This window comes from Oncorhynchus tshawytscha, linkage group LG26 (genome assembly GCF_018296145.1).
Source record: "Oncorhynchus tshawytscha isolate Ot180627B linkage group LG26, Otsh_v2.0, whole genome shotgun sequence".
Lineage (NCBI taxonomy): Eukaryota > Metazoa > Chordata > Actinopteri > Salmoniformes > Salmonidae > Oncorhynchus > Oncorhynchus tshawytscha.
In genome coordinates this window covers 41,408,667-41,422,169 of record NC_056454.1, presented here as the reverse complement: position 1 = coordinate 41,422,169, position 13,503 = coordinate 41,408,667, and the positions used below count along the sequence as shown (strand labels likewise).

The following is a 13,503-nucleotide window of genomic DNA, read 5'->3' as shown; positions in this document are numbered from 1 at the left end:
TGTTCTGAGAAATTAAGGATATTCCATGCGAGAAAATGCAAAGAAACTGAAGATCTCGTACAACTCTGTGTACTACTCCCTTCACAGAACAGCACAAACTGGCTCTAACCAGAATAGAAAGAGTGGGAGGCCCCGGTGCACAATTGAGCAAGAGGACATGTACATTAGTGTCTAGATTGAGAAACACATGCCTCACTAGTCCTCAACTGGCAGCTTCTTTAAATAGTACTCACAAAACACCAGTCTCAACATCAACAGTGAAGAGGCGACTCTGGGATGCTGGCCTTCTAGGCATCCCGGAGGCGTTCGTTTCTCAAATTAGACTAACGTACTTGTTCTCTAGCTCAGTTGTGCACCGGGGCCTCCCACTCTTTCTATCCTGGTTTAAGCCAGTTTGCGCTGTTCCTTGAAGGGGGCAGTACACAGCGTTGTACGAGATCTTCAATTTATTGCATGGAATAGCCTTCATAGACGGACGTGTTTCAGAAGAAAGGTCTTCGAAACCACAAATGCAGATACTCAACTAGTCTAAAGAAAGACAGTTTTAAGCTGTGGTAACATAATTACAAAAGGCTTTAAAAATGATAAACTTGGATTAGCTAACAATGTGCAATTGGAACACAGGAGTGGTGGTTTCTTATAATGGGCCTACGTAGATATTCCATTAAAAAAATCTGCCATTTCCAGCATTAAATGTCTACACTGAGTTTATGATCAATTTGATGTTAATACAAAACCAAAGACATTAAGTGACCCCCAACTTTTGAACGGCAGTGTAAATCTGTCAAATTCGCATAATATACCGTATTTAAATTCCTTTTCAAATGTATTGCTTGAAACCTTTATCACCCTTGGAACAAGATCCTGCAGCGGATACAAATGGGGCTTTTGTATAACATTTTGCTTCCATTCTCTTCATATAACATACTAATCAATCATACAACATAGGTCAAGTTAAGGTAGTGTCAACCTTAGGCTTTATTTGTAGAACTTAAATAAAATAATAAAAACTAGTTGTCAAGATTTGCACTTGCCTTCTTGTTATCAAAACCACCGTCTGTGCCCAAGAGTATAAGTACTGGTGGAACATAGCATCTTGGCCTCAATACCAACTGTCTGCACACTGAAATAAGAACTAACCAGTCAAAGAACAGTTCTTAGTTTGTGTCCACAATTGAGAACGATATCTGCCATATCCAGTAGGAAACTGACCCGTTGAGACGCAGACGGCACACGAGACGCCGTACTGTATCAGCAACACTGACGGACCGTTAAGCCCAATAACCAGGTCACGTCACTGAACATTAACAATCCTACATTATTTACCATTACTGATTTACAGCTTTGCATCTATCGGCTACAGGGTCAAGCCAAGCAACCATTTTATGTAAATGCACTTCACAGCAAAGGTTAGGCATGTAAACTATAGCACTAGTATTACTGTCCTCGTGTCCTTAGTTTGTTTTTGTTGCGAGGCACAGCTTTTGGCATCCAGCTTCAGGTCATCATGGAGGTCCCCCCCACAAAAAAAAATAGTTGTACAAATTGCATGGCCTCTGACAACATGCCAGGTGGTTGGTACTGTTTGTAGGGTCTGCACTGGAGGAAATCCAGACCCTACAAAGGGATGGAAAGGTCGAAGGTCGAGTGCACTCTACCGGCAGCCATGCGTAGTACAGGCTCTAAGCACAACAGTGGAACGCTGCAGTCAGAGTCACCAATGATAGGACTCCTACATCAAGTTACAATAGTCTTTCTCCATCATATATAATATATATATATATATCTTATACTTACAAGCAGCTCCAAACCTGAGTATTTATGGTATAGCTTTTTAAACATACAAAAATGTATGTACATTTATCTCCACTTTCTGTAAACAGCAGTCTGCATTCTGCTTTATCCCTTTGATGATAGAAACATGCGGATCATCGATACAGTATTGAGTATTAAAAAACTCGTTCAAAAAAATAAATAAAAAATCCAGCTTCCATTGGCGGCCATGTTTGGCGTGCCCGGCCTTCCTTCTCTACTACCGACTGACAAGCTCTCCAGTCACAAGAGGACCGCTTGCCTTGTTTTCTCACTGGATTAGTTGTGGAAATGTAATTATTTAAAAGAAAATAAATTGCATCTTTCATGCCTTTTCAGTACACATATATATATACACATATATACAAATATATGTATACATATACACATATACGTATACATATATATATACAAATATACATATATACAAATATATGTATACATATATACATGTATATATACATATATACATATATACATGTATACGTATACATATATATCTATATACACCTTTTTTCAACATTTAAACTAGGATGACCCCTTAACTCACGTCCACATTTCAAGACCCATCCAGAGAATATGGACTAAGGACTAAGCAGCAGTTACAGAAACAGGCAGGACTATACCAGCACTGCCAAGAGATCAGATGATCGGGAAGCATAATAATTCTATTTTTGTCCTACACTTTGCTTTACCTTCCATTGCCTTGCTATAAAGGGTTCATGAGTTTATTCCTTGGGCACTTAACAGGAAATGGGAGCATGTCAAAAGTGTCTGTTTGGTGCTGGCAGTACCCCAGCCGGCGACCTCAGGGCCGCGGCTCTCCACTGGCTTCTTGTCCAGTTTCACTAGGGTGCTGAGATGTCCGTAGCCCACCTGGTATGTGACAGGGGGAGGAGGGGGAAGGGAAGGTTAAAACCAGAGCTGTGAGACGACACACACTGTGACTGCAGCTGAACAGAGGAACAATGAGAGGAACTACCTGCGCCGCCCTTGGAGCTTTTGCTCGTTTTGGAGGAGTGGTGGTTGTGGCCGGCAACGTTGGTGTGTGCCCTCTTGCGGGAGGAACTGGAAACAGAAGCAAGGGCCGGGCCCGCCAACCCCTCAACGCTCCCTAGCCCCAGGGGGCTCCGGAGGAGGGCCGGCCCGACACCTACTGGCCCCTCAAGGCCCCCCCGGCCATTGCCGCTGTGCTGTGCTGCGTGGAGCTGAGAGTGTCCGTGCTGCTTGTGGTGGCGGTGGGCAGACTGGTCCCGATGCTTCTCCTTGCTCACCAGCGGGCTGGAATGTTTGCTTTTGGGCCCACCCTCATCAGAAGAGCTGTGGCGCTCAGAGGACACCTTGATTTTCATCTTCAGCTCCTCTTTGCTGGCCACGCCCCCCTGAGAAGGAACTGGGAGGCGGAGTTTGAGTGAGCCCCCCTTGTCCCGTTTGTCAGAGGGGAGCCTGTCTTGGCCTAAAACGGCCAGCTTCATTTTAAGAGGAGATGAAGTGGTGCCACTGCTGCTGCTCCCTGGGTTAGAGTGGGGCTGCATGTGTTTCCTGTGGTCTGACTGGACAGAGGATATATAGGCATCCCTGCCCTCAGGCTCCATAGCCTGCTGCTCTGTCTGTTTGCGTTTCTGCTGCACCGCCAGCTCGGCAGCGTGCTTCTCTCTGTACTTGTCCAGGGACATTTTCTGGGCAGGCGGGGGCTGCTGCTGCTTCCCCCCCCCTGCTACAGCCTTGTGTTCATGTTTAATAGGGTTGAACTCCATGGTCTTATCTGGTCTGTGTGGGTTCAGAGAGTTGTGCTGCAGAGACAGTGAAGCCCCCTGCTGGAGGCCTAGTGTATCTGTTTTGAGGGAATAGCCTCCTCCCTCCGAGCGACCCCCCATGTCCTGGGGCCAGTCGCTGGGGGCGGTGAAGGTGTAGGAGCTGCCCTGCATGGAGGCGATGGAGTCCAGGGAGAGGGGTCCACTGGCGTGACCCGGCAGTGGGACAGGGAACGAGGAGGCAGCTTTGGAGAAGGCTGGGTTGGAGACCCCAGGGATGCCGTCTCCCAGGGAATGTTCGTGGACCAGGGAGGGTCCTGGGTAGGGGTCGTTCGCCTGAGAGCCATCTCCCTTGGGCTTCTTGGCAGCTTGTGTGGCCTGGTATGGGGGAGAAGAGAGAATGAAGACGTGGTAGTAAAGAGACTGAAACTACACTGAAATAAAAATCAGCAGACACCAAGGACAATCTACAACTCAGAGTCAGTGAGAGGTCTTAATGATGGTTCAACGGAGATTAACTTCTGCTTACCCTCCAGTTCCGTATCCTCTTCAACCTGCTCGGCGTCTTCTCCAGAATCTGAAGGAAGTCGTGTGTCAGTTCTGAAGGACAGGACACTTGGTTTTAACACCTAATATAAAATGCCAATAATAACATACACCCACACATTTCTCATTGACGAAAACAAAAACGATTCTCCCAAACTGAAACATTGTAACTAAGCATTCTGCATGTCTTTCCGACTACGAGCGTGAACTAATGAACTATAATCTAAGAGTCACCATCGAGAAGCTCCAGCGTGACAGAGTTGTCCACGTACTCCCACCAGTGTTTCCCGTCAGTGGAGACGGGGATCTCCCAGTTGGACCATTTACAGGCCAGGTGGATGCAGACGCAGGCGATGACTGTGGGCTTGTGCTGCAGGCAGAACGTGGTGAGGTGGAGGCTGTGCAAGGAGAGGCCGGAGCGCAACGACAGGTCACATGGAGAAGAGGGAAGAGAAGAGGGGCAAACACGATAAGTCACAGGTGCTTTAGGCCAAGGTAAACCATAGTACACAGAGTATTGAGAACAGAAGAAGCATTGTAAAATAAATGTTATCGTTGACACAGTTGCACTTAAAAGAACAAACAATTACTGCCATGCAGAATAGATCAGGAGTCAGTTTCACATTGTGGCTACCAGCCTAGTGGTTACCAAAAGGAGCTGCAGATATAGCAATAACTTCAAATTCAAATAAAGACTAGTAGGTTTTTTGGTGGGAATGTGACCCAATTTCACCATTCATTAAAGAAATCCACCACCAATGAATAACACTGGGTCAACATTTTATGGTCATGTAGAAAATCAGCTTGCAGTAAATTCAAAAGAGACACTCATTTACACTAACTGGTTGTGGTGAGAAACACACGAAATGTCTTCTAGTCAACTGTAATCCAAGTTGACTCAAGTTCTTTACAACTCAAGTTATGTAGAAAGATTACGCTACAATATTGAACCTTGAACAATTTTTTTTATTTTTAAAAGGGCCAGAGAGCTAGATAGTCTTCCATTTGAAATACCATGGTAAAAGCTGGATGGTAACCTTGTGCCACAATAAGTTAAATGCCTGGACATAATGCATATTAAAAGTAGAATATTTTAATCTATCTCCCGTATCACTGCACTGCCCGAGACTAGTCCGCACAATCCTGAAAAACATCAAATTTAAGAAGTATTCACCACGGTGACTGTAACCCTAATAGAATCCAAACCATAGAACACTAAAACATATATTCCCATTCAAGTCAATTATATTTCTATAAAAACTTGGGTACCGTTTCCACTTTTCCCCCTCACTGTTTAGTCTACAGGGTACGGTCAAGTAACCATGGCGAAATCTAGTTTTATGACCCAAACAAGGCCTTTCTGAGGCTGGTCACAGAGTTCAGGCATTAAGCAATTCATCCTCTAATTACCATGATGTCTACGGCACAGCGTCAAGCTCTAATTCTCTGTTTACAGTTTGCCATAAGCCTCTCCAGTTCTAATGGGTCAAATGCAGCCTGCCTTCTTTAGAACAGGCAGTTTTTGGAACACAATGTTGTCTTTAGCTCGATCATATTTTAATTTTTTTAAACAAAAAATAATAATTTTCATATGATTGCTGGATTGCGTTAGCAGCAGCTTAATTATGACCAGGCCCAACTTAAAAGCATTTATCAAGAACTGTGTCCAGACATTGTAGTTAGTTTTGAGGGTGTTTTTTTTTGGCTATGGGAAACAAAAAAGCGATATTAAATCCCAACCCAACATGACATCATGGCAAAACAAACCCTTCAGGTCAGGACCTTGTTCTGCCATAATTTGCAGAATATAAACTGTATGGTTGTTTGTAAGTAAAAATTTTAAAAAAACAAGACCAATACTTATGATGGACAGATATTTTGCAATACAATGAAATGGTGTATTAAAACATGCATTCTTCTCTTCAAATTCAAAAACATGACATTTGAGTAGCTCCGAAAATGGGTTAACATCAAATTGTAATTAGCGCTTCCATTTCTGTTTTTTGTCTCATATATATATATATATATATCTCGCTCTCATTACATGAAACGTTTGCTTAACTGACTGAAAACGTTAACTGCGATTTTTTTAAAACAAATAAAAAAAGGTTGGCAGTACTTACCAGGACGAAGTCTAATTATGTTTACGTCTGTGTAAACTCTAGCTGCTATTCAGGCTACCAAAGTCTCTTTTTTTAGACATATGCGCTTTTGCAACCGAGCAACCGTGAGGTTCAAGCCCACGACTACACTGCACATTGGGCATTCAACCCCACTGTGCCAACTCTGGTCCCTTGTACAATACACCGCACTGCGACCAGGGCCGGTACCGCCAACCACCCCGTGGAGGGGGCTAGCGTCCCAGAAGCCATCGGCGCATAGAGGGCCGTTGGACACAGAAAGGGTACCCTGCTTACAGGAAGCTATAGTGTGCAGTAGTCACAGTGCAACAAAAAGGCAGGGGGTGTCAGGATAACAACCTGTTGGTAGCCATGAAATAGGAAGTCTGTGCCAGATCCTTGCTTGCTGTAAGTGAAAGAGACAAGAGGGTTAAGGTTTTTGCTGACCAGTGTGCTCTGTTAGTAATTATAAGTTGACAAATGTTAGCTTTAAAGGTAGACTCATCGATATGATGCAGATGCTAGGGGTGTGAATGCTTAAACGTTAACGAAATGAGGATCCTTAAGGCGACAAAAAAAAATCCCTAAACTTTTTCCGCAACAAATTTGTTGAAGCATGAGGCTGAACTTCGCCACGGTTTTGGTCCCATAGCTACCACGTTCTAACAACGTGAAGGCAACCCGTGAGCATACGCAGATACTGTGTGACGCTGTGAGAGCCAAGTCTTGCATCTCACTCATCTCAATATCTGCAGTGCTGCTCATTTCGTTGTGTCTACATTTAATGTACTGTGTACGTCATGTTTAGTGAAAATGCAAAGGTCAACAACAATTTGTTACACAATCATGTCAGCATTTATCCTTCCACACGACAAGAGGGTCATGGCTAGAAGCGATCCAGCTTTTACCTAACATGCTACATTCATTTTCCTAACCTGCTGCTTAAGTTCTCATAAGCTGCTACGAAAAGTCAAATCTGATATTAATTTGACAAAACCTGGATCCCTTCTAGTAATGACCTGACTAGAGGGCATGAAAGACCAAAGAAGGAAGCCTCTACCTCTCACTAGCTGGGAACATTTCACCACATCAGTGTGTGGATGTTCAATAGTTATTTCAAATCCTGGAACAAAATACATGACAGGTGAGTTTCAACAGTAACAGTTTGTCAACGATGCATCAAAGTAATGTTCCATCAATGGTTCTTCCCCTCTATTCTTCAACACAAGAGCACAGTCAGGATTACATGTGGATTATGAGAGGCAGTTCCTCTTTCTTTACATCTAATTAAGGGTGAGTATATTGACGTTGTATAACAAAAAATGGCCGCAGATGGTGGCAACATAATTGGAGTATTCCGTAGTTGTGGAGACCACAAATTGGAACATGGATGGGACTGCTGTTTCCAACATCTGAGATTCATCAAAAGAGACCATTTTGACCTGCAGTAACAGAATATTGGCATTGAGGATTGTTTGATGTTACCGTGACATACAGTGCATTCGGAAAGTATTCGCGCTCCTTGACTTTTCCCACATTTTTTTACATTAAAGCCTTTTTCTAAAATGTATTAAATAAAAACAGTCATTATAGAGTATTGTGTGTAGACTAAGCAAAACAGGTTTTTAGATTTAGCAAATGTATTACTAATAAAAAAAAAAACAGAAATACCTATATTACATAAGTTGAGACTCTTTCCTATGAAACTCTAAATTGAGCTCAGGTGCGTCATATTTCCATTGATCATCCTTGAGATGTTTCCACAACTTGTTTGGAGTTCACCTGTGGTAAATTCAATTGATTGGACATGATTTGGAAAGGCACACCCCTGTCTATATAAGGTCCCACAGTTGACAGTGGATGTCAGAGCAAAAACCAAGCCATAAGGTTGAAGGAATTGTGCGTAGAGGTCCCGAGACAGGATTGTGTCAAGACACAGATCTGGGGAAGGGTACCAAAACATTTCTGCAGTATTGAAGGTCCAAGAACACAGTGGCCTCCATCATTCTTAAATGGAAGAAGTTTGGAACAACCAAGACTCTTCCTAGAGCTGGCCACCTGGCCAAATAGAAGCAATCGGGAGAGAAAGGCATTGGTGAGGTGACCAAGAACCCGATGGTCACTCTGATAGTGCCCCAGAGTTCCTCTGTGGAGATGGGAGAACCTTACAGAAGGACAACCATCTCTGCAGCACTCCACCTTTACGGTAGTGGCCAGACAGAAGCCACTCAGTAAAGGGCACATGAGAGCCCACATGGAGGTTGCCAAAAGGCACCTAAAGACTCAGCCCATGAGAGAAACCAAGATTGAACTCATTGGCCTGAATGCCAAGCATCATGTCTGGAGGAAACCTGGCACCATCCCTACGGTGAAGCATGATGATGGCAGCATCATGCTGTGGGGATGTTTTTCAGCAGTAGGGATTGGGAGACAAGTCAGGATTGAGGGAAGATGAACTGAACAAAGCACAGAGATCCTTTATGAAAATCTGTTCCAGAGCGGGGTGTTCCTCTGCTGTTTCCTGAAGTCCACAATCAACTAAGGAGATGATTGTGGACTTCAGGAAACAGCAGAGGGAACACCCCCCATCCACATCGATGGAACAGTAGTGGAGAGGGTAGCAAGTTTTAAGTTCCTCGGCATACACATCACAGACAAACTGAATTGGTCCACTCACACAGACAGCATCGTGAGGAAGGCGCAGCAGCGCCTCTTCAACCTCAGGAGGCTGAAGAAATTCGGCTTGTCACCAAAAGCACTCACAAACTTCTACAGATGCACAATCGAGAGCATCCTGGCGGGCTGTATCACCGCCTGGTATGGCAACTGCACCGCCCTCAACCGTAAGGCTCTCCAGAGGGTAGTGAGGTCTGCACAACGCATCACCGGGGGCAAACTACCTGCCCTCCAGGACACCTACACCACCCGATGCTACAGGAAGGCCATAAAGATCATCAAGGACATCAACCACCCGAGCCACTGCCTGTTCACCCCGTTGCCATCCAGAAGGCGAGGTCAGTACAGGTGCATCAAAGCTGGGACCGAGAGACTGAAAAACAGCTTCTATCTCAAGGCCATCAGACTGTTAAACAGCCACCACTAACATTGAGTGGCTACTGCCAACACACTGTCAATGTCACTGACTCTACTCCAGCCACTTTAATCATGGGAATCGATGGGAAATGATGTAAATATATCACTAGCCACTTTAAACAATGCTACCTTATATAATGTTACTTACCCTACATTGTTCATCTCATATGCATACGTTGATACTGTACTCTATATCATCGACTGCATCCTTATGTAATACATGTATCACTAGCCACTTTAACTATGCCACTTGGTTTACATACTTATCTCATATGTATATACTGTACTCGATATCATCTACTGTATCTTGCCTATGCTGCTCTGTACCATCACTCATTCATATATCCTTATGTACATATTCTTTATCCCCTTACACTGTGTATGACAGTAGTTTTTTTTGGAATTGTTAGTTAGATTACTTGCTCGTTATTACTGCATTGTCGGAACTAGAAGCACAAGCATTTCGCTACACTCGCATTAACATCTGCTAACCATGTGTATGTGACAAATAAAATTTGATTTGATTTGATTTGAGAGCGCTCAGGACCTCACCGGCGTGAAGGTTCACCTTCCAAAAGGACAACAACCCTAAGCACACAGCCAAGACAACACAGAAGTGGCTTCGGGACAAGTTTCTGAATGTCCTTGAGTGTCTTTGGTGCTTCAACAAAGTACTGAGTAAAGGGTCTGAAAACTTATGCAAAAGTTATTTTTATATATATATATATATTTTTTACATTTGCTAAAATTTCTAGAAAAATAAGTTTTTGCTTTGTCATTATGGGGCATTGTGTGTAGATTGAGGGAATTAAAAAAAAAAAAAAATCCAAATCAAATGTTGTAAAGTAACGAAATGTGGAGAAAGTCAAGGGGTCTGATACTTTCCGAATGCACTGTACCTAATTTAAATAAATGGAAAATGGAACACGAGGCAATTCATCAATGCCTGACAGCAACGGCCCAGCAGAATATTCAAACATAACATTTTGTATACTAGATCAAGTTGTCGCTATACTCTCACTCAGTCATTACTTACCTAAAGTCTGCAGCACTATGGTTTCAAGTATCACCAGCTCTTGAGCTTGCTGGAGGTATGCCTGAAGTTCAATAGACAATCATTACATGACATGTGTAATGTGTCTATCGATACCCCTATTCCAAAGTAACAGTATGGGTTATTTCTTAGTGTCAGTTGTTTTAAATGTAGTCTTGCTACTAGGAATAATATCACTAAGAACATGCCGAGACAGGACAGCCATCCGTCTGACAAAGACTGCAAATTGCTTCTGTCATACTACTATCAGACTCAGCTTACATCTGGTGACACACCTCAAACTATACAAAAGCAGGTGTTGATGCTATTAACAAAAACAGGGAGAATAGCAAAACCTACAATACCCATAGTACCCAGACTTACATTACTCTTCGTATCAAGCGGGGCCTCTTGAGGGTTTAGACAAGCATGTGAAACCTTGATGACATGCTCCAGTTTCCGAGGTTGCTCTTCAACTTTTGCAGCTAGGAATAATGTGGTTGGAGAAATGATCTATAACAGAAGATAATTAATTGCAATACATTATGTAAACAGGTTGCATATTTAAGGAAAATACAGTCAGGCTGACTAAATACTTACATTTCTGTGGAATTTGGTGAAAGAGTGGTACATATAAAATCTATGCATGTAAACAATTGCTGTATTTATAGTAAGTTGTGAGCTGGAGAAAACGGGTTAAGGAATTCAAGTATGTTCAAATGTAATTTCAGTAAATACATGATTTGTTGTTGGGTAGATAACGCAACAGGGTAACCGTGCAAAAGAAAATGACAAGCCCAGCAATAATGCAGGTTCTTGCATTGCCATTGTTTGGGCCGTGGAACTAGCTCGCGCTAACTAGACAGAAAAACGCAATGCTGGTTTGCTAACGTTGGCAAAGGCATGCTGGGCAGCCGTCAATTGGCTATGCGGATATTCATAATAAAACGAAGAAACACACATCAACGTTAGCTAGTTAACATTTCAATTAGGGGAACCAGCAGGGAAGATTAGTAAACTAAATGTTAGCTAGCTAGCTAACTTACTGCCAGGCTAACAGCATGCTAGTTGGCGCCAGATAGATGGCCTTCATGTTGTTGACGGATTATGTTTGCTAACTAGTCCATTTGGCTGTACCATTACTACACAACGCCGAATACATTAAAGCGACCACTGGCACATTTGTAATGTTCTGATATTACAAACTATGGCTACTAACTGTGTCCCCAGCTCCCACACACGACACAGCACCCTTGGAAACGGGCCTACAAAGCACCATGTCTATACTCCTTCCTTCGACATGTCTGATGATGGTTTATAAAAGGATACACGTTGAGTCTCTGGCCCATATCTTGAATGAGGTTTGCCGCCTGCTGCCGGTAAGAAAGCTCTCTATCCGGCTCCACTCCCGTACGGCGGGACGGCGTGGCTTCAAGCTGCTCCCGGGTGAAAAACCATTTCGACGAGGATCCCCGGCACGCCGCCATAGCTCTCCAGCATTCGCACAGGACACCGATAACCGGATGGACGCAAGTACGCTGAAACCATGATCGTCACCTCCCGGAAACCACAATATTGTTTTTTTTCTTATTCGATATATTTTTTTTAGCCACGGCCAAACCAACTAGTCAGGCTTTATCGCCACCATTCGCCCTGGATTGTGAACTTTACAGAATGCACAGACATCGCTACCCTATTTCCTGGTTGCTAGCTAAAATTATAATAAGCTGTGTTCGAATACCCATACTAACATACTGTATACTACATACTATTTGTTCATTTTAGTATAATGTAAACAAACGGTATCGTTTCAGTTGAGAGTACTAACGCATCGCCTGTCTACCGGAAGCGGATAACGTTGCTATGCAACCTATTGCTAGCTGGTTAGCATAACAAATTACTAGCTAAACATTTTACGATTTCGGGTGTGATTGTAAAATTCAATCTGCGGTGCCAGAGTGTGCTCTGGGCCTTCATAAATCCAGAGTGTTTACAGGGTTGATCTGATCGTTCAACGGCAGTCAAGCACCCAAGCTAACTGGCTAACGTTGGCTAGCTACGTGTTCTCTCTCTGACCATTTTACTCCCCCTTGCAGAGCTGATTAGACTGTTTTCGTGTTATCCAGAGCGTAGATGACTGTAACTGTGCTGCTGTCAACAATTTCATTACTCTTTGACCCCACCGGCCATATTCAACCTTTGTTGAGTGTTTGTAAATTCATCAGTTATTCTGCTGAGAGCGCTCTGAAATCGGAGTAGATAGCCAGAATTAACAGTCTATTGAAACGCACAACGACTATACCACTTAGCTAAGAATGATGTGAATACTCAAGCCAATTAACGTTGGGTAGTTAGACAGCAGATACTTAATATACTGCCTGGCAAGTTCGATGTATTAGGTCACCGTACACAAATTGTCAGCCAACGTAACTTAACTTATTTGAAAAGTCATTACTTTATTACAGTTATCAACATTTTGTTAACATTTGTAATAATTAGTTAGAGCAATGAATTTGTATCTGCTCTCATCGGACTTCGCCTGCATATTTTCCGCCATTTCTTCAAATCTGAAAACGTTGTGAAGCCACTCCCATTTTCTGAAGAATTGCATTATGGGCCCTAAAAGCACAGAAATAGTGTCCACTGAATGAATACTTCGTATTTTGGCAAATTTAGTACGACATCCGGGAACCTTTGGCATACTAACTTGGCATACTAACTAATATCCATACTATGACCAAAAAGTATACGATATACTTAATTCACGTCACTAATAGTGCGGTTAGTATGAGTATTCGAACACAGCTATAGTTTGCCTTTTTTCAGTTTATGTGACAAAACAAGCTAGTGTAGAGAATCATTGTACCATCTAAACCGCTGAGAAAAAATATTTTCCAGAACCACAAATATTGCATTATCAGCTGTTTGAAGCTGGTGTGCAAAACGAAAGTAAAAGATGCAACAACAAAAAAAATGTAAGAACTGGAAGCAAAAAAATAGCGCACATAGAACAGATTTACAGCTTCTCAGACTTGCTTTCAATGAGACTGATAGATCTATAACTTATAGTTCTATGTGAATTTGGTCGGGTCGCCCAAAAAGTTACATATTGCAGCTTTAAAGCTAGAACCCTTAGATGCTACAT

The 13,503-nt window shown here is 42.9% G+C and overlaps 1 protein-coding gene across 2 annotated transcripts; it reads right to left on the bottom strand.

Moving 5' to 3' along the window:
• Positions 1-949: 949 nt before the first annotated feature.
• Positions 950-12,088, bottom strand: ccnt2a (cyclin T2a). Of its 2 annotated transcripts, XM_042306644.1 has the most exons (10): positions 11,688-11,996; positions 10,959-11,040; positions 10,743-10,871; positions 10,362-10,422; positions 7,293-7,355; positions 6,593-6,638; positions 4,347-4,510; positions 4,096-4,166; positions 2,795-3,944; positions 950-2,688 (listed from the first exon to the last, which is right to left on the bottom strand). In XM_042306644.1, exons 1-10 carry the CDS (start codon positions 11,843-11,845, stop codon positions 2,621-2,623), a joined length of 1,992 nt encoding a protein of 663 aa, XP_042162578.1. In that variant the 5' UTR covers positions 11,846-11,996; the 3' UTR covers positions 950-2,620. The 2 variants fall into 2 exon arrangements, with proteins under 2 accessions (XP_042162578.1, XP_042162579.1); XM_042306645.1 differs by lacking the exon at positions 950-2,688 and having other exon boundaries at positions 3,432-3,944; positions 4,096-4,143; positions 11,688-12,088.
• Between the last annotated feature and the right edge of the window lie 1,415 nt (positions 12,089-13,503).